The following is a 22,911-nucleotide window of genomic DNA, read 5'->3' on the forward strand; positions in this document are numbered from 1 at the left end:
CTATGAATTTTATTTACACTTATTTGTAAAATTAATTATGGCAAAGATATATTTAATAAGTATTCATTTTATTTGTATGATTTAAAATAATAAGTTCAATTTTATATGTAAGTATAGGAGAGGGCACGTGTAGTCCCATGAATTAGTGCATGTCTTATACCTTGGTGGATTAGTTGAAACCATATATACAAGTGGAATAATCAGCCGACTTTAGCATGCTCACTTATATATATACACATATAAGAGTGTATTAAAAGAAAAAGGAAAAGAAAAAGAGAAAGAGGTGTTCGAAAAAAGTTATATTATTCAGAAATTCGGTTGGTTGAAATTTCGAATTACTCGTGATTTGGGATTGGACGGAAGTCAATATTATTATACTATAGTGGATGATACTAACATTCTGTTTGGATTTGAATTAATTTAGAGCTCAATTTAGTTAGCAAACTCTAACGGGTTTGGCCCAAGTGCAACCTCTATGGATCCCTAATTTGGCTCATTACAACTCTATATAAAGGAGAATAAATAGAAGACAAAATAATTAATATTTTTCATTAAAATTTCGTGCTCCCTCTATCCAGATGAGACGGAAAATTTTCACTCCATTCTGTCGAGAATTCTTTCTTCTTTCTAGTCAAACCCTTTTTTATTCTAACAAGCTTTGTCCACCCAAATGTCATTATCTTAGTTCGGGATACAGATTAGATGGTTCGTGGTTGAGTACGAAGAACATCACGTGGAGAAGGCACAAGCAATCGACGATTCTTTGAGAATCTGTTCGGTAATTCTAAATCGTAGGAAATCATGAATTGGGGTTTTATTTCCTAAGCATGATTTAATGTGCATTCTTGAAGGCAATTAAATGATTAACATGTGATATATTTAATCTCATAATCAGTCACATAGATCTGATTTATTTGTTTATGTATGACTTTTGTTGTGCATGGGGCACCAAATCCCTACAAGTGGAGAGAGAAATAGTATTATATTAATGTGATAGAGAATTTTTCCAATAAAAAATATAACATTTTTATATGATAAATTGAAAAAGAAAGTGTGCCATCTGTTATAAGACTAGGGGTTGTACTTTTTAATACCACGTAATTAAAGTGATAAAAAAATCTTTTATAGTTTAAACATGTGGAGCGTGCAATCATTCGCATGAGATTGTCCCTAGCTTGGAATGTGACCATCCAGTTAATTTTATTTTATATTCATAATGAAGTTATGAAGACTGACCTATATTATTAAAGTTTAAATTTAAACAGAAAAAATAAAGTATTCAGAATAAAATAGTATATGTTCGTACTTCAGAATTTGATAGATAATGTGGTTTATATTTTCAAACACTTAAAAACTAAAACAGCGAAGCCTTGGTGGTGCGGAAGGTGGCTAAGGTAATTATTATGCCTAATCATCATTTTAGGCGTGCTTATTTAATCAACCACTTACCACTGGATTATTAGCCTCTATAGATTATATAACTTCTCACTCCCGTTTTCTTTTTATACATATGGTAAAATAATATCCTCTTATACCTACAGGTATAATTAAAAGACATTAATAAACAACAGGTAGTTTGAATGGTTGGGAAGGACTAAATTTACAATATTATATTATTGAGATTGATAACAAATCGAAATTAAAATTCCTTAGAAGTAGCTAATGAATATGGGAAAGTTTACATTAATATATTTTGGTCTGCCCTGTAGTGGTGTGTAGCTAAGTATCCATAAGCCATACATAATTTTATTCGTGGCGTAATTAATAAATATTAGTTAAATTTATAATGTCTAGAGTGATTAAACATAAAAAATAAATCAAATTTATTATTTTTTACACCGCCAATAATGGAAAGGGATGAAAAAGGGATTATTGAAACTGAATATTAATTCAGTTAATTATATTGGATTTGTAATTACTATCTCCGTGAATAAAATTATTACTCCCTCCGTCCCACAATAGAGTCACTCTTGTTGTGGGCATAAATTTTAATAAATATAAAAAATAGATTGAAAAAGTTAGTGGAATATGAGACTCATTTTTTTATATTGGTTTTATTTTATTTTAAAATATCAGTGAAGTAAATTAGTGGAATGTGAGACCTACTTACTATTCATAGTAAAATGAAATATGACTCATATTGTGGAATGGACTAAAATGACAAAGTGTGACTCTAATTGTACGACGGAGGCAGTAGAATTTATACTTATATTTGTAACATATGACAAATTAATAAATAGTATGATAGCTAGGCTAGATTTTTCAGACCTTTGGGGCACTAACTTCCGCTCGTGCAATCATACAAATTATGGATGAATAAAATTATATTGTAAAGGTAGACGTCTTATCATTCTTGGGGATTGATTATTTTATACTATGAAAATATGTGGGTACAAAAAGGTCCTATGCTAATGGCGGCCTTATTTTGTTTTTAATAGAATTTAATACCCAAAACCTCTATTAATTCTGACTTATTCACTTGCACATGCATCATACTGCGTGATCCATTTTATTTTGTTTACTGATTTTTGATATAATAATAATAAGGAATTCCAATCAAATAAATTCTTGGTTTGGCGGTGTTGTGTAAACTATTATTGTTGAATTATAGGTCAGTCAACAAGTAAAAATTGTAGTACTATTAGTTTATCAAAGTCATGGAGCACTTAAGTAGTACAGTATAATTCTTTAATATATCTCCTGCACGCACCAGAACAGATAATTAATTATTCCAATTGCGACATTTATTTTTATATTCAATATTAATCAAATATATATTGGTATAATTATTTGAAAGTGAAAGCCAGTCAGCATATATATATTATTCAACTAAATATGTATATCGAAACCTATAAACCGTGCAATTTTCACTTTTAAAAGATTTAGTGATCAAAGATCACGTTAAATTCCGTCATACCTACCACGACTCAAACAAATGGAAAATTAAAATAATAAAAAAGAAATGTAAATATTTCCTATTTCCTAGTATATAACTGTCTAACTAGGATTTAATTTAAATGAGCTGGGTGTTCGAGCGCTGGAATTCACAATTTCATTTGGATTAATAAAATAAAACCTAGCTGCAAATATCATTTGATTCCAACCCAACAACTAAACTCATTAGGTATTTGTTATTGACAAAATACTTTAATTCGATTAATTGTAACATAATTTAATATATACTTGAAGATTTTTTATATTGATAATCATGAAAACTGGCCTCGACATCGCATCTTCCCTGAGCGTAACACATGGTGTTGTGCCAATTTGATTCTCATTTTTTTCGAATTAAATATCAAATTCACAACTTGCTTACAAATTAATAAAACAAAAAACTAAAAAACATTACTCGCTCAAACCTTAAATATGAGCTTACATTTTCAAAACATGAAAGATGCTTTTTGTCGAGAATAAATATTTGTTTACACAATTTTAGTTAAAAATATACTGAATAAAATTATTTCCATAGTAATTAAATTGTGATCAGGTCATCTATCTTGTCCATATTTCTGAATTTTTCGTACATTAATCAAAGCTTAACTGCATATTATTAGTGCCTGCAGTTGTTTTTGTATTAGCTTTTGTTCATACACTTATTTGTTTTGACTTATCAAATTCAGTGCATGGAACAAAACGGCAGGTCAAAAGACACTAGCACATTTAATTAAGTGAAAAAAATTAAACTATAGTATTTGTATAGTACTTAAACAGACTATTATATATGACAAATTAGTGGCAGCGGAGTATCGATATTAATTTGTTTATAAATAGAAATTAGGAGGTTTAGTGCTTGCGTCTGTTTCTGTCTTCCACTTTGTCATAATCGTTTCCAAGATTGATCACTTCATATGTGATAAGTTTTTCAATTCCTCAGTGCTGCATTTTCTTAATCATTTCTCTCTTTTTAAATATTTTTTACCTTAGATTTTTGGGAGTTCAAAACAATGGGTTCAAAACTAGTATTAGTACAGGATATCTTCTTTTCTGCTCCAACGAAAATTCATTTTACAAAAATATGATGCATGTAGTATACGATAGAATGCTAGTTTTATATATTGTATAAATTCTAAATTCTTTGATACAGTATGAACACAGTATTAACACATTGTTAACATATTATAAAATTTCAAGATTTTGATGTCAACACATCAATCGGTTAACATTTTTTGTTACTGTTATTTTATCATCTATTGATATTTTCTAACGGTCCATATCATAGTTTGGAATTTATACAAATACAGAATTTGCATTTGATTACATCCATATAGTTAAGTGACGGATCCAAAACACCACTATAGAGAGGGCGAAATTAAATACATATACTAATTAACTTAAATAAGTTAATTATGTGTTATCCAAATAAATAAAAAGATAGTATAAAAATTATTAAGTCAAATAACTAATGGCGTGTAATATATCAAAGCGTGTTAAAATGCAAATTGCACAAGGACCTATCTCAATAGGAACGAAAAAGTAAATGGACCTCAAATCTGTTTTTCTATGGTAATATATACTCCCTCAGTTAAATTCTCTCAATTCTGTCCCACATCGACTTGGTGATAATCCAATCTAATCTATATAAGTGTAGACAACCCTCCCCCTTATGAGGCCTTTTAAGGGGTGAGTGGCCCATTTCTAATATGGTATCAGAGCGGGCCCAAGTCGATGATGGATTTCTCTTTATTTCTTATCTACCTCACGAGTGGAAGACCGATGTCCTTTCCGGCCCACATCGATGATGGTTCTCTCTTATCTCTTGCATTGCCTACCCACGTGATGGAAGACCGATGTCCTTTCCGGCCCACACGTGAGGGGGCGTGTTAAATTCTCTCAATTCTGTCCCACATCGACTTGGTGATGATCCAATCTAATCTATATAAGTGTGGATAACCCTCCCCCTTATGAGGCCTTTTAAGGGGTGAGTGGCCCATTTCTAATATGGTATCAGAGCGGGCCCAAGTCGATGATGGTTTTCTCTTTATCTCTTATCTACCTCACGAGTGGAAGACCGATGTCCTTTCCGGCCGACATCGATGATGGTTCTCTAGCATTGCCTACCCACGTGATGGAAGACCGATGTCCTTTCCGGTCCCACACGTGAGGGGGCGTGTTAAATTCTCTCAATTCTGTCCCACATCGACTTGGTGATGATCCAATCTAATCTATATAAGTGTGGACAACCCTCCCCCTTATGAGGCCTTTTAAGGGGTGAGTGGCCCATTTCTAATATATCCACGATTAAGAGTCTCATTTTTAAATGACGCGGGTTTTAAGAAATGTTAAGAAAAGTGGGTGGGAGAAAGTTAGTGGAATAGGGGTCCCACTTGCATATATTAGTTTTAAATGATATGTGAGTGGAATGAGTTAGTGGAATGTGGGGTCTCTTTATCATTTATGATAACTATGAACCGGGACTCTTATTTGTGAACGAATAAAAATGAAAAAACGGGACTCTTATTCGTGGACGGGGGGAGTATCAGTTTACCGAAAACTAAAGCATTTATTATGTAACAAAGCCGGTAAAAATATCTCTTAAAATGGTTAAGTGGGTATTGCTGAATCAAAACGTTTTAGATTCGATTTTTATAATCAATTTATAGTTTGAGTTTGTGATTAAAATATGAATTAATTAGCGGTTGTATCTAGTTTGCATAATAACTTCGAACTTAAAAATAGGTCGATCGAGAAATGAAAAATACTAAGAATTAGTGGTGGTGGACAGAGTAGAATCCAGACTGGTGGTAGGCAGATGATGGAGTACGTGGCTGTGAATTGGCACTATTCAACTATTTGCCAAGTTAAGAGGAATAAATCAAGGAATTGATCTGTTAATTAGGGCGAAAAGAAGAATCAAACAATGATTATTTTTAGCATAACCAAGGGTAAAGCATAAACCCTTTTTAAGCTATCACTAATTTCTTAGTAATATAATGTGGAAGATACTTATATTTTAAGGTTATGATTTTGGAAGGTGACATCTCTAATATAATAAGTTTAATTAGTAATTTTATATTATTATCAATTTTTAATTACTTTTAAAAAATTAATGCTGTTTTCTGTGTACACAGGTATAACCTTATAGCTATTTTAGTGAAAGATTAGAATAAGATTTGATTTTAACTTTTGAAAAATTAGATGTAATTTATTTCATAATTACTCAATTTATTTTTAAAATTATTGAAGTACATAATCAATATCTATTCTATAAATATTATATGAACTCAACAACATATAACTTTGAGGAATGATTGAAGCTTGTACTCTAATTGAATTTTGTATCTTCTTAATTACGTGGTGTGTCTTTTTCTTGTATATTATCTTGATTGGGGTATTTAATTACAGGGATAAAAATTTTCCTTGATGACTTTGGAATCGACTTGGAATAACCGAAGATCTATGAAATAATTTTGAATTCTGGCTGGAATCAGATATGTTGGACAAACTCAGTGGACCGCTGAATTCACCATGCCTCCAACTCGGCTGACTCGTCAGCGGACCACTGAGTTCACCTTCTACATGATGCCATTGCCAACTTTTACAACTTTGTGTTGTTTGGAAAATGCATGACTTGAACTTGAACAACTCCAATTAGCATTCATATGCCTAGCCGCAGATGATATCATGGATTGTTACTATCCTGTAATAACCTAACAATGCAATTAATTTTCTCATTACTTCTTGTATGAGGTAGGGCCAATGGAAAATTGTATTAACTTCATTGACTGTTAATATAATTCTATTTATAAATTCAACATTACATTTACAAAAACTCGTAACATCCTTTACATCTTCACACTTGGTCCCAAACATATTTTGTTAGTAGAACACACCAAATCAATCAGTTATTGGCCAAATAATCAAAATTACCCAACTAATGGTTACATAGTCCGTTTATTGAAAAATTTCTTTGAAGTAAATCCAAGTCAAGATAAAAGATAAATAACATTTAGAGTCAGTTACTTTCAAACCATAAAATTCTAAATGTGTAGCTATTCCAAGACTAATAAAATAAAACAATTTCAAAATAAAATATGTTCAACATAAATAAACTAGATAAACCATTATGAAGAATTCTGTCAACTTTAGGATCATTGCCTTGTTTTGCTTGATACGTACCTCTCAGAGCTTTTAGACGGATTAATAATTAGATTCTAATACTGTATCATAATATAACGTATTAATGGATGACAAAAATAGGCCCTGGTAGAATTAATCTAAACCTATAGAGAGATTTGACTTCAAAAGATATGTATATCTTGAAAATCACAAATTTCCACCGAAATCTTGTCACTCTCTAAAATGGAAAATGAGCAACAATGCAATTCATTTCCTCATCATCTTGTATGGGGTAGGGCAAAGGAAAATTTTCATACCTTTTTATATTAATTTTAAATAATTCAATTTATAAATTCAACATTATAATAAAAATTTTCATACCTTTTTGTATCGAGTAGTGTATATTAAAATTAAAGTGCATGATATATATTTTTGATGAAAGTGAATAACTTATTCACTTATTGCCATTTATTTCCACTTCCTTAATTATCTCATAATATAAACTCAAGCATAATTAACTCTCTATATTCCCAAAAAACCTTCCCAAAATAAACAAAATTCTCTCATAGGTCACTCACTAATGGGTTCCAATAGGATCTGAACTCCATACTTGGGTTTCATGGTGAGCACAACTAGGGGAGCGTGACGATAATTTGGGGAAATAGTGAAGCTGAATTTGGATATGAGCATTGCTAATATGATCTTGGCCTCCATTAGGGCAAACCCCTGCCCCACACAATTCCTCGGCCCGGCCGCAAATGGAATAAAATGGCGTCCTGCTGCGTACGATTTTGATGCGAATCGATCCGGGTTGAACTCGTTCGCATCTTTCCCCCATATTTCTTGGCTGTGATGGATTGCTAGCACCGGAATCCATATCGATAGCCCTTTCGGAATGAAAAGATCGCCGAGTTTTATGTCTTCGAACGCCATTCGAGGTAGAAGCGAAGCCGGAGGGTACAGCCGAAGAGACTCATTGATCACCATGTTTAACTGCATGTCACAAGGGAGATGGTTATTCACTTTTGTACAGATGAGATAGATCATCACCAAGTCGATGTGGAAAAGATGACAGAGATTTTTAACAATGTACACTATTGGAAAATTTAAGAATCCATACATGTGATCGGAAAGTGACTTAGGTATTGTGTAACCGTGGATGGATTTTAGACACGAAAATGACACTCAATAAATTCATATATCAAGGGCACTATCGAAAGTAGGTGTTTGTTATTATTAACAGCTGAAGATGCACTGAAAAGCCTTTGAGAAGTTAAAGTATTAGATCAAAATAAAATCTACTTTAAGAGCAAAATGTTACTTCTTGGGCTTAATATTTTTAAAGAAACTATTGGTATTATGATGGTGGCCTAAGATAATGATACAGTGACATGCACTAGAGTTATTAAAACTATAAAAATGAAATGTTGGTTTAATATGGGGGAGAAGTTCAAATATAGAATATAAAATGTCCATTAGCAACAAAAAAGTTTATATCACTAAATGAGCATTTATCTGAAATGGAAAATATGAAAGCTATCAACACTAATAAAAATTTGTCCTAGCTCACAATTTAAGAAAACCTAGTTAAGAAATCCAGCTCATGCTGCGCTAGCTTCATGTAGTTCAAATGTGGTACAGGATAAAATTAAAAAATTAATGACACGATATTATAATAATAGTAAGTGATTTGTGGACTATTGTACGCAAACACAAAGTTAAGGCGAGATTTTTATGAAAAGTGAAATTCCAGGGCAATAATTTAATAAAAAAATTATTCACATTATTCTGATCAACCTAAGTTTTATTTGATGTTGACTCATTTGTCCACGTGACATGTCATATTGCTAGTAGAATTGTTTAACTATTTTGTATTATTATTTTGAGATAAAATTTCATAAGCTCATATTATTCCCTTGTTCATCCATGAGGAATAGTCAACTTAGTGGATGGCATATGTTGGTGAAAAATAAGAAATATAGAAAATTGAGATAAATGAAGTGCGAAACTCACTTATTTTTAGTTTGTAGTATTTGTTAAAATTGAGAAATTTGTAAAATATAAAATGAGAAATACCAGAGTGAGGTTGGAGAGGTGGTGAACGCAAAGAGGGGAGCCATTGCAGAGTTGGTTAAGCTGAGCTCTGATTCTGTGCTGCCACGTGGGATTGGTGGCGAGGAGCATGATAGTCCACGTGAGCAGCAGCGCTGTGGTGTCGTGGCCCGCGAAGAAGAAGGTCTTGCATTCGTCCATGATGAGCTGCAGATTGGATTTGGATTTGGATTTGTTGTTGTGCATCTGATTGAGCAGCATTCCGAGCAGATCGTTGCCGTGGGAGGTGCTCCGCCCGATCTCGACGCAGTCTCTGCGGCTCTGTATGATCTCCATCAACAGCCTCTCCACCTCGGTCTTGAGCGATTTTATCTCTCTGTTGTACTTGCTTGGGAAGAATCTGTTCACACTCAGGACTCACCATTATTATTGTTTGTTTTTATCTTAATTACTACTACATAAAGATTATTGATTGGTATACGGTATACCTGCTGCCAGGAAACCACAAATGGCGGGTGGATCTGGCGCACAGATTTTGCAGAACACTTAGGCGATGGAATATTTGCTTCCCCTTTTCGTAATTGGTGTCGAATTCAGTTCTGGAAATGATATCAGCGGTGAGTCTGGTCATATATTCTCCGATTTCGATTTCTGTTTGGCCGTTGGCGATGGCTGTTTCCAGTGACGTCAGCATTTGGTTCGTGCAATCAATCATGTACCCTGCATAGCTCTGACCAACAATAATACTAATAATGTAAGTATATAGGAGTAATTAATAAAGAAGGAAATGAAGGAAATGAACCTTGAGCTTGTCGCCCATGAAAGCAGGAGCCACGATATGGCGCTGGTGGAACCAATCGTCGCCGTTAGCCATCAAGAGGCCGCGGCCAATGAAATGCTTGGAGCCCTGCTGCTGGAGCCAAGACTTCCCAGAGAGGCTGCTGTATTTGGAGAGAAGCTCTTTGATGAGGTGTGTTTCGGTGAGGCACAGGCGTGGCTCCACTCCGTTCCAAAATATGAAGCGTTTTCCTGATTAAAATGAATGAATTAGCAAATGATATAGTAGTCCTACTACATACGTACGTACCGTATGTTTTGGACCAGAGGATGTAATGGGGGAGGAGGCGGGAGACGATGTCGTGGTGGAGGGAAAGGCAGTCGTTGGCGGTGGATTGGGAGAGGAGAGAAGCCATGTCTAAGATGTTGCCGAGGAGAAAGCGGGGTTTGGGGCCACGCACACCTTGTTTTTCCATTATTTTCTGAATGCGTCGAGGACTCACCCAGTAGCATATAATGCTTGAATGGACTACTTTCAACACGCATAAAACACACATACATATACCCATACACATCCATCCTACCAATTCCATTCTCTCTCCCTCTCTCTACACCACGTACATATATGGAGTATTTATAGACTCTGCGACTGGTTGTCTGCAGGCTAAGAGAGCTCTGCCGTGACTCTAATATTTATATTACTATCACCACCAATCTAAATTTCTTACTCCCTTCGTCCCAAGAAAGATGACCAATTTCTTGGGCGGCAAGAGATTTATGCATTTTTATATTATGTGAAAGAATAAAGTTTGGAGAGAGTAAATAAATTAGAGATAAAAGGATTTTTAGTTTTAATAATGAGTTATGGACAAACTAAAAAAAATAAAGTGTATCATCTTTAATGTACAAAGTGTATTAAATTAATAAAATAACATTACCATAATATGATTCAGATGCCAACTTTTTTTACTTAGGGGAAATATGTATTATATGGTTTGAATATTATTTGTTTGTTTTCATATTTGGTTTGGTTCTATTCGGTTCAATTTGATATATACAAATTAGATAAATTAATATCCAATTTTTTAAAATAGTACTATTCCCTTGGTTTACAATTAATTGAAATGAGCTAACTCGGTTTAGATTTTAAGAAATATAGTGGAAATAGAGAAAAAAAAAAAAGGTTGTTAGTATGAGGGTCATACTTTTATATAGTATACCATCGTTCACAAAACATAAACAAACTTATAAATGATACTCCCTCCGTCCCGGAGTATTAGACTCACTTCTTTTGGGCACATCATTTAAGGAATTGATATTTAAATAGTAAAAGTGGAGAGAGTAAAGTATGAGAGAGGGAAAAAGTAGGGAAGATAAGAGAGAAAAAAGTAGGTGGGGGAATAAAATAAGATAGATGCTTTTTGCTAAAAAAGGAAATTAGTCTAATATGTTGGGACATCCCAAAAAGGAAAGTTGGTCTAATACCTTGGGACGGAGGAAGTACATGTTTAATGTGAAATTGGTAAAGTAAGAGAAAGATGAATTAAAGAGAAAGGGAAAAAAGTAGTATCAGTAGTTTATGGGGTCCACATAATTAGTGGTGTGCAATTGGTAAAAACTTTTAAACTTAGTCTAATTTTAGGGGACGATCCAAAATGATCAAATTAGTCTATTTTTTTTAGGATGGGAAAAGTATTAATTTTATAGTAAAATATTAATAGGATGGGTTAATGAAATTTAAAGTCCATTATCAAAAATAGCAAAAAATGCAGTAATTGTGGATCATCGAAAACGAAACTTTGCTGTACCCTACTGGAGTATATATATTAGAAAATAATAGAAATTATATAGGTGCTTTTAAATAAGGATGTTGTGATATTCAAATTTTATGAACATTTTAATTGTAATTGGCGGTGGATGACACTAAGTGTTTAATACTAAAACTAATAAACAAGTCAGAGCGAAAATGTGTAAGTTGAAAATTGGGCACATTCCATAAGAAATGAAAACTTACCGAGGTAACTAATTTTTACACGGAGAGCCCAAAATGAAAAATAAAAACTAACGGTTGTGGATGGATGTGTTATATACTCCCTTCTGTCCTATAAAAACATGTCATATTTCTTTTTTCTTTTTTTTTTTCTGTTTTAAGGGTGTCGAAACGGATATCTACGGGTACCCACAACCGATTTCAGCTTCAAAGGCAGTCCCGGATACCTGTCCCGCACTGTGTTGGGTATTACCCGATACTCGATCCGACCATTTTTTTTTTGTTTTTTTTTTAAATCTTATTATTGTTGTTATAATATGCTCAATTGTTGATAATCATCCGTAAATATCCTTTATTTAGATGAATTCATCTTAAAACAAATAAATAATCCAAAGTCCAAAGATGAGTAATGAGTGTCCAATCATTCATATATACATGTATATGTATGTATATCTAAAGTCTAAACCTTCTACTATATAATATACATAATATATGTATATGATTAGTATGTTACTGAATATGTAAATGCAGATTCTAAAAATTATATTAGTATGGGTACGTGTAACTGTAATCAGAAGATTATAAAAGTTAAATAAACTTAACTCTGATAAAAAAAAGTATAAAAGAAAAAGAAAATAGTGTTGTGAGTGTATATTTAAAATTTTAAATGATGACATACAAAATTCTAATATAATTATAAACAATCTGGTAATTGTCGGGACTAACGGGTATACTTGTTCGGGTATCAGGTATATCCGATACCCACAAATTCCAAAATTTGAATACCCGATCCCGACCTGTTACCCGTTTCGACATCCCTAGTATGTCTTATAGAAATAGTCCATATTCATTTGTGACAGCCCTTTTTCATCTCTTTTACTTTCTATAGGACGGAGGAAATAATTTTATGTAAGTTTTGGATTTCGAGTTTTGAGATATATATTTATGCAATTTTGATTTTTTGGTTGGTTCAGTTTAATTTAATTTATGTTGATTTTAAATTTTTAATTTTTCCCGCTGAATTCAATTTTGTCATAAACTCGAACCAAAAACTGGGTGATCACCCTTAGAAGTCATTGTTTAGCTGAAATCTTCAATATTAATAGTCTTTGTGAACATAATACTTTTATTTCTTTTACACCAAATCACTCATCTACAATGATAAATTTTGTAAAATGGACAATAATATAAAAATATATATACCCCGTTCCATCGCAAGTTATTTTTAACATTTTTGATTGTCCCACAGTAAGTGATTGATTGTTACTCCCTCCATCCCCTAAATTTCGTCACCATTTGATCCGGTACGGGTTTTAAGAAATGTAATATAAAGTGGGTTGAAAAAGTTAGTGACATGTGAGTCCTACTTTTATATATTAGTTTAAAATAAAATGTGAGTGAGAATGAGTTAGTGCAATGTGGGGTCCATTACCAAAAATGGTAAAAGTGAAATGTGACAAATTTTTAGAAATAGACGAAAAAGGAAATAGGTGACAAATTTTCAGGGACGGAGGGAGTATTAGCTAAAAACGAAACATCTAATATTTCTTTTTTTACTCTCTCATATACTCCCTCCGTCCATGAATAAGAGTTCCATTTCATTCTGGCACGGGTTTTAAGAAATATTAAGAAAAGTGGGTGGAAGAACGTTAGTGAAATACGGGTATCACTTGTATATATTAGTTTTAAATGATTTGTGAGGGGAATGAGTTGGTGGAATGTGGGGTCTTCTTACCATTTATAGTGATAATGAACCGAGACTCCTATTCGCGGACGGACAAAAATTGGAAAACGTGACTCCTATTCGCGGACATAGGGAGTACTTTATAAGTCTTTCCTAATGTATAATTTCTACTTAACTCAATAATTATCATTTTTCTTAAATTTCGTGGCAAAAAATTTCCATCTGTACTGAGGAAATATACGACTTCAAAGGTTGGGCCAGATTAATTTATTGTTGGACTGGAAATTGCGAGAATTAATTTAGAATTGTGCTTTGAGAACTTAAATAATTAAATTGCAAGTAGATTAATTAATTAATCTCATGTGCTCCTTAGGGCATCCGCAGCGGTGCGTTGCCGCTGAGCACCAAGCCGTCCGTCCGCCGATGGAGCTTGTCCGTCCGTGCCAGCGGCACGGCGCTGCTCTTAGCTAAGAGCACGTCCGTGCCGCTGAGCACAATTACGTGGCAGCTGCTGATTGGCCAACGGCATAGCCGTTGGCAATTTCATTTTTTTTTTTTTTTAAATTCAAAATTTATTTTAAAAAATATTTTTAAATAAAAAAAAATATTTTCCCTCTTCCCAAAAAAAATATATCCGTTTTCTACCCACTTATAATTAATTTTTCAATTTTTTTCCCCCAAAATTCATATTTTCATCTATAAATATCCCCACTCCAACACAAAAAAAATCACATTCTCATCTATTATCTATACTATCATCATCTACATTCTCTCATCTTTTTCCTCCTACTCTATCATCTAAATTCCCACCACACTACACAATGTCCGGCTCCGGCGATCACCCCTCCGGCAATCGCGGTTGGAACCACGATTGGTTCGACTCCGGCCGGATATAGTCCGGAAACCCAATTTACGGCCTCTCCTCAAACCCAAGGTTCGCAAGCTCCGGGTGGCTACCGTCCTTACCCGTTGCACGACCTAAACGCCCCGGGTTCGGGTGGGCACCCGAACCCGGATCGGGAGGGAGCAACAGCTCTACTCCTACTCCTACTTCGGTTCTACTCCTCCTGTTCGTGGCACCCGCACCCCGTACACTCCGGGTGAGATGATGGCGATGTTCAAAGCCTACTTGGCAGTCTCCGACGATCCGGACGTCGGCACGAACCAAACCGGGGAAACTTATTGGTGGCGCATCACTCGCCTTTATAATGAAACCCGGCCGGCGGGAACCATATATCGCAATGATAGTATGGTTCGCAATTGCATCTACAGATGCAACGAGGCAATCGGGAAGTTCCAGGGGATTTACCTCCAGGAAGAGCGGTCGGCGGGGAGCGGCACGAACGAGCTCGACATCATCACTGCCGCCTTGGCGGCATACCAACGGGAGGAGTACAAACCGTTCAAGTACCTCGATTGTTGGCGGGAGGGGCGCCAACATCCGAAGTATAGGGGCGGCATAGCAGCATCCTCCTCCAGCTCCTCCAGCAAATGGTCGAGGTCGGTAGCTCTATCCTCCTCCGATGATGTGGCTACCCAGCTTGTCGGAACTAACTTGGGTAGCCCCGACGCTGGCCCGAGCGGTTCCCGCCGGCCGGTCGGAAGGAAGAAGGCGACGACCACCCGCCGCCGCGCCCCGACTCCATCCGCCGCCGCCCGCGCTCCCTTTGTGCCTCCTCCACCCCCGACCAACTCGTTGTGGGCCATCTTGAGTCAACTTCATATGACCGATACGTCTCACATGACTCCGGAACAACTTGCAACACATGAGCAATTGATCCGGGGTCTCAAGAGGCAATTGGGGTTAGAGGAATAGTCTTCCACGTTTGTAATTTTTAATTTGTAGGATTTTAATTATGTATTTTTTATTTTAATTATGTATTTTTATTTTTAGTATTTTAATTATGTAATTTGTATTTTTTAGGATTTTAATTATGTAATTTTTATTTTATAATGTATTTTTATAATGTAGAAATGTTTTTAATAATTGGAGTATTTAAATTGAATAATAGAATGGTGGGACCCTTGAGCTTGTCCTTAGCTAAGAGCACGGATGTGGGTGTTGTGCTCTTAGCTAAGGAAAAGGAATAAAAGTGGGTCCGGACCCACCTCCGTGCTCTTAGCTAAGAGCACGGATGGGGATGCTCTTACAACTTAGAAGTCACACGGATCGATTGAAATTATGTTTTTTGGAGTGAGTTTAAGAGACTGGACTAAGAGCATCTGCACAACAATGTAGGCACTTGACAGCATTGCAAGCTTTGAAAACCGACCGCGTGCTTCTCTGCCTCATTCATGGATAATCACCCAAACTCCATTGCATTGGTCGCATGGCCACATAAAATTTAATATAATTTATTTTTATTTATAAAAATCCATGAACTCTTGCTGTATAAACGCAAAGTTGCAGTATATAGGATTTTGCTTAATTTTAGTTTGATGTTCTTACCTTTAGATGGACTCAAACTGGCCTGATGATGAATGTTAACGAAAAAGTTAACGGAGAAAATAAGATGAAAGGGGATTCTTTAATCTAAATAAGTTTATTGAATTTTTTATTTCTTACTGTCTAATCTGATTATTTCTTCATTAATATAATTGATTAATGGTCTATTGTTAATTATTCTTAATTAGTAGAATTATCGAAGGCTAATTGAATTTAGCATGGAGAGTCTAAATCTAAAACTACAACTTTACAATTAGTAATATTTTTAGTTGTTACTTTCCATAATATTGATATCAATTGAGTAATACTATGGTGCCAATTGGAATATTTAGATCATTCCATCGCTAAGATTATTTCAATATTGGATGTAATTTAAAATATGTTTCCCCGTCCTCGAACATGAGTCTAATTTTTTTCGACACATGTATATATTAGTTTTAAATGAAATGTGATTAGATTGAGTTAGTAGAATGTGACGTCTCTTTTCTAGTTATAGTTAATTATGAACCGAGACTCTACCTGGGACAAAACTCTTGTATTATAGCTTCACTTTAGAAGAAGTTGATTTTATTTTTCCAAGAAATATAAGAAAAAATCATTGTCCTTAACCATAATTTTGTAGAATAAATTTGATTAGAATCTATAAAAATGATATTTCCTCTATCCCATTATTGTTGAGTCATAATCCTTTTTGAATAGTCTCATAGTTGAATTATTCTTTATTTTGCAAAATCAATACAATTAATCTCTTTTATTTTACTAGCTCATACTTCGTTTTCTATAATACTTTGTTCTCATCAACTTAATTAATTCCCTAAGTAGTTATTAAATTATACGTATAATTTCTTTAATTTCAAATTTCTATTTAATTAGTTTTTTGTTATATTTTGTAAATAATGGAATAAAAATTTGCAGACATTTTAAACTAACTTTTGTTTCAGTGTTATAAAAATAAACTAATAAAATACTAACTAAAGCTATAAAAAACGAAATACTGCCACAACGGCCTTAAATTTAAAATTCAAATACTACATTCAAATCCTCAGTGTCTCCCATCATCTCAATCTTATTCTTCGCCCAATCTAGAGAGAGAGAGAGAGAGACGGGGGCAGTGACAACAACGTTGATAGCCATAGCGGCGGTGGCGCTGGCCACAATGGCGGACGCAGAAATATTTTTCGGGAGGGGCTATACAGTAAATTTTTTAGTTGACATACACTTCTTTCGTCTTTAAAAAATAGAGATTTTTACGATGACACGAGTTTTAAAGTGAAATTGATATAATATGAGATATAAATTGATAACTAGTTGAAATAGTGTTATTTGTAATGGATGGAGTCCACATCATTAAATAATACTCCCTTTGTTCCATAATAGATGTTACATGACTCACATTTTTCCTTTTAATTTGTCCTGTAAAAAATGTCACATTTCCATTTTTTTTAAAAGTTCTTTCTCACATTAATATAAAAATGATATTTTCTCTCTTTATTTAACATACAAAACAAAACCTTCTAGAATCTCATGTTATCATCTTTTATAACATGTGCTAATAGTAAATTAAAGTGGAACAATTACACATTTTTTAAACACTAAAACATACTAATATAAGTAGACCACGTATAGGTTTAGCCTATAGGTAGGGGACTTGACATTTGCAAATTTTACCATATTACTATTAGTTTAATTAGCCTTATCTCATCTTCTTCTTCAAGAAGCAACTAACAGCCCATTTTTTTTTATCAAAACTTCCTTTTGCGATTTCAAGTTTCAGCCCCTCCTTCTTATTCAATTTTTCACATTTTAGACTTCAGATACATCAATTTAGGGAGGGCTAAAGACATTTTTTCAGATATTTCGAAATTTTTTGAAGTATGAAATATTAAAAAAAAATGATTTGGGGAGGGCTTAAGCCCTTCCTCCCTTGGCTGTGTGTCCGCCACTGGCTGGCCAAGCCCTGTCTGGAGAAGGGGCGATTACGATCCAGATGACGATTTAGACACCGCCGCCGCCGATTCCTCCACCGTCGTCAAGGCCATCTGATTCAGCCAGAAATTGAGCGATCTCGTCATCGAGGAATACTATTGTGCGTTAATTGCGTGTTTAATATATAATATATATTTTTTTAACTTCGTAATTAACTGCGCCTTGATGCTTAATTTGTTTGTTCCTTTTGCTTTGCCACCTGAGGATTGGAAATTGTAAGTGTTTCTCTCAAAAAAAAAAAAAAAATCATCTCTGTCTTATTCATGAACTCCTTCTCTCAACAGCTACGGCTGAAAAATTGTTCCCCTTCCTACCGAGGGCAAACTCCACTATGCCGGAGGATCTACTCGGGTTCCATATCATACGCAGGTATTTAATCTGATTCTGTTTTTACTATTTATTACGATTTGCTGATTTACCATGCATTGCTTCTTTATTTGAATTCACGAAAAATTGAGCGTTTCCCTTTCCCCCAAATATCACGTACACAACTATTGGTGAAATCTATCAATATATAAAGTGACAGTTTTTTAAACTGCCACCTGTCACTGTTTTAGGCGGGAAAATGAAGTTCTGTGTATTTTTGTTTTTATTACTTGGCTTCTTTCACGTGCGATTGTTACTGTTTTTACACGAAATCTGAAAGCAATTTATGGTTCCAAGATTTGTTATTTTGTTTTTTTTTCGTTTTTTATCTATACTTTTATTGGTATGTGCACTTAAACCTATTCTATTACAAATATAGAGATATCAGATAAACTTATATATTCATTTTTGAAAAGGGATTGAGATACATATTTACTCCAGATTCCAATGCAATAAATATCTGAACAAACATAAAAACAAAATATTAGTCTGCATACATTTAGAACCTGAACAATAGGACGAAGAAATCTCATTTTTTGAACCAAGCATCTTTGCAAAACTCTAAGAGCATCCACAATGGATGCCCGATCGCGCGCCCGATCGGCCGAGATCGGGCTCGGGCGCGGTCGGGCATCCATTGTAGCCCTCGGTCGCGAGATCGGGCGCCCATTGCAGAGCCGCGCCCGATCACGCCCGAGCCCGATCACGCGTTTTTGATTTTTTTTTTTTTCTTTTTCAATTCTATAAATATACCTTCATTTCACTCATTTTTCACACAACTCTCACACATCTCTCTCAACTCTCTCTCCATAGCAATATCTCTTTCACTCACTTTTCCAAAATATTTCCCGGGGAAGATATTGGTCGGTCTATGGAACGCGCAATGTTTGCTTTCGGGAACCAGATTCTCGCCGGTATTCGTGCAATACATGAGCAAGAGCAAGCCGAACAGCAGGCCCAAGAGCAGGTCCCGAGGCCCATCCGCCGACGGACATCCGTCCGTCGAGAGCATGTCCTAGCTCATCAACGTCTGTTCGAGGACTACTTCGCCGAACATCCCCGGTGGGGCGCGCCGGTTTTTCGCCGACGGTTTAGGATGCGGCGAGAGCTGTTTCTCCAGATTGTTCACGCGTTGGAGGCGCGCGACGAGTACTTCCAGTGGCGGGAAGATGCGGCCCATAGAAAGGGTCCATCCCCGCTGACGAAGTGCACTGTTGCGCTTCGTCAGTTGGCATACGGCACTACGTCGAACATGTTTGACGAGTATCTTCACGTCGGGGATACAACTGGCCGGGAGTGTCTGGTAAATTTTTGTGCGGGCGTTATTGACGCCTTCGGCGCCACATATTTGCGCAAGCCGAATGCCCAAGACTGCCAGGACCTGCTGCGGATGCACGATACGGTGCACGGCTTTCCTGGAATGTTAGGGAGTATTGATTGTATGCACTGGGAGTGGAAGAATTGTCCTGCAGCGTGGAGAGGCCAATTCACCAGTGGGTATAAGGGTACCCACCCGACGATGATCCTTGAAGCAATCGTTGATCACAGTCTTTGGATTTGGCATGCTCACTTTGGCGTGGCGGGGTCCAACAACGACATCAATGTGCTGAACTCGTCCAGTCTCTTCACCGAGCAATGCAATGGCAACGGTCCGGTTATCAGCTTCACTGCCAACGGACGACAACATCATATGGGGTACTACTTAGCCGACGGCATTTACCCGAGATGGCCAGTTTTCTTGAAGACGATCTCCTGCCCAACGGGTGCGAGGAGAGAGTTTTTTGCGGCAAAGCAGGAGGCTGCACGGAAGGACGTGGAGCGAGGATTCGGTGTGCTTCAAACGCGTTGGGGAATAGTGAAAGGCCCGGCCTGTTCCTGGTACAAGCATCATATCGCCAATGTCATGTACGCGTGCATCATCTTGCACACATGATTATTCACGACGAAGGTCGTGCAGCTAGCCAGTGGTCCGACGATGAAGCCGCTCCGAGCGCAGGTCATGCAGCCCCGCCGGTCGTTCGAGGTTTACCTTATGGACTCAACGAGAGATTACAAGCTCATGAGAGCATGCGCAACCAACATGCTCATCTTGATCTCATGAACGACATGATTGAAGAAGTTTGGGCATGTAGTGGTCGTTGAAATTGTACCTCTTTTTTGTGTAACTTAAAAAAAAAAAAAATTAAGTAATGTATGTTTTTTGCTAGTTCTTTAATTTAGAAGTCTAATTTTGCTATTTATATGGTAAACATAAAAAAAATTAAAACTAAAATTGAAATGAAAAGTGGATAAGAGATAGGGCATGCAATAGGACTCCACCATTGCAGAAAGATAGAGCATGCTGACGTGGCAACCACTAGGGCTCTCACTGGGGCATGCATTAGGGCATCCATTGTGGATGCCCTAAAGAAGAATTTATTTTGATGGATTTCGACCCAGAGAAATATGAAGAATTCGTTTATACTTTAATAATTGACAGAATCTTGATTCAATTTAAAATTTAAAAAAATACTGAGAGAGATTCACATTTTCTACCAATGCAATTAATACCTGTGATATGAATAGTTAGATAATAAAATCACATATTTATAACATAAAAAATAGGGGGGGGGGGGTGGTGGTGGCAGGTTATTAAATGGAGAACAAAAGACTACAAAAGTCATTCATGCAAATCAATAGCAATTACTTTATCAGATTCCAATGCAAGGTCTCATTGAACAAAGTTAAAAAACGTGTTAGGTTCTATATTTAAAATCTAGATTATAAGTTTAAAAGTCTGTAATGATAAACTTTAGTATTCTATGAATAGTATTCTAGATCATGAAATGATAAGCAGTTATAGAAGTTAATGTGCACCCATTAGGACTAAGTTCCTAACCTATTTGTGAACATACTTTATATTCATAGATTAAATAGAAAGAATGTGCAGAATTGTAGTAAGCATATGATTAATATTTTTGTATTAATCATAGATGATAGAATGTGTAGCAGTCATAGTATTAAAGTAAAAACAATTAAAAAGCAAGAATTAGATACCTCTTTTTAAAAACTAAGTTCAGAATCAGTAGGAGTAGGCTTTGTTGCCTCTCATACTTGCCATCTCATCTTTTTCTTTTTTCTTTGTAATAATAATACTCTGTTTATTAAGATGTATACTAAGATTTACTTCAGCTAATAAACTATTTCATTTATACTTTACTAACCGTAATATTATGTTTCCAGGTGGTTGTAATAAATTCTATATATTAAATGTAATCGGTTTCCAACTGACAGACTATACTAAACTCTATTTATTCTAAGATTTACTAAACCTTTTATATAATACATATTTAATATTTTACTAATCATAATAATATATTTCATGAACGATAATTAATTGGCGCATAAATTAATCACATAATAATCAGATCTATTTAGCAGATTATTTAGACAAAAGCTATTCGCGTAATTATCACATGTATCATGCTCATAACTTGAATCAATCATGCTTTAAGAATATTGAAACCTAAAACATGCTTTTCTACGGAGCAGAAAAATACCTAATTAATTCTCCAAAGAATTGAAGATGGCTAGCTTCTTCTCCACGTGATGCTTTGAGTACTAAACCACAAATCTTCTCTCTGGTTCCCGAACTGTATCCCAATATCAGTGTGGGCTGATCTTACTAGAATACTAGGACTTAAATAAAGAAGACAGAAGAAATCCTTTTTGGAATAGGAGAGGAATTCGAAAATTCCTACAGCTTGTGACAGCTGAAATTTTCGAAAATTTTAGCAAATAAAATTGTGTTATTTCTGTCTCCTTTATTCTCCTATTTATATTAAGTTCCTTTTGGGCCCAGACAGGGATCTATGGAAGGTTTTGGATATGGGCTCATCCAATTTACTTTTTACTAATTAAATTGAACCCACAATTTAATATAAGTTATAATTGGAATATTACGAGCAGCCACTACAGAAGTAATATTGAACTCTCCCCATCCAAATCCGAAATTACAAGTAATCCGGGTTTCCGTTTAACTTTCATTTCCCGTGCTTAAGATTAAAATGTCCATTAATTAATTAATGTCTGCTATTGACTTAATTAATTAACTTCTTATTAATTCCAAGAGTGGACTTAGCATGAAACGCTTATTTATTATTCATAGAGTAATCACACTCCAACTAGCTAGGTTCCGAATAATAAAACCTTGTTTCGCGCTCCTCTTGAGGACATTATCAAACGAGACTCAGCTCGCGCACGATTCAATATAATAGCAATCCTAGCACCGCTAGATATCGATCACCACTACCCAATATATCAGGATCATTGGGTTACGAAAAACCCGCACCATTTGATAAGTCAAAGTAGTGCATAATCAATACCGTATGCTCAATGCTAACCTACATTGATTAAGAAACAAATATTTATCAAGACCTCGCCTTTCAGTAGATAGCCTAAGGCAAGTCTCGCTGTTAGATCCGTTCAGTGCTATACCACACCAATGTCATCTTATTTCAGTAAGGCTTAGAAATATGCGGACTGACATTGCAACCTTTCTCGATGGATAGTCAA

General features: G+C 35.2%; 2 protein-coding genes across 2 annotated transcripts; one reads left to right on the forward strand and one right to left on the reverse strand.

Moving 5' to 3' along the window:
• Positions 1–7,485: 7,485 nt before the first annotated feature.
• On the reverse strand, positions 7,486–10,538 carry LOC125212816 (cytokinin hydroxylase-like). The gene is made up of 5 exons (XM_048113079.1): positions 10,196–10,538; positions 9,911–10,137; positions 9,597–9,838; positions 9,133–9,508; positions 7,486–8,049 (listed from the first exon to the last, which is right to left on the reverse strand). The coding sequence occupies exons 1-5, from the start codon at positions 10,476–10,478 to the stop codon at positions 7,627–7,629; spliced, it is 1,551 nt and encodes a 516-aa protein (XP_047969036.1). The 5' UTR covers positions 10,479–10,538; the 3' UTR covers positions 7,486–7,626.
• Positions 10,539–19,240: 8,702 nt separating this feature from the next.
• LOC125210526 (protein ALP1-like) lies at positions 19,241–20,290 on the forward strand. The gene has a single exon (XM_048110069.1). The coding sequence runs from the start codon at positions 19,241–19,243 to the stop codon at positions 20,288–20,290; it is 1,050 nt and encodes a 349-aa protein (XP_047966026.1).
• The last annotated feature ends 2,621 nt before the right edge of the window (positions 20,291–22,911 follow it).

Source organism: Salvia hispanica, chromosome 3 (genome assembly GCF_023119035.1).
Source record: "Salvia hispanica cultivar TCC Black 2014 chromosome 3, UniMelb_Shisp_WGS_1.0, whole genome shotgun sequence".
In the NCBI taxonomy this organism is placed as follows: domain Eukaryota; kingdom Viridiplantae; phylum Streptophyta; class Magnoliopsida; order Lamiales; family Lamiaceae; genus Salvia; species Salvia hispanica.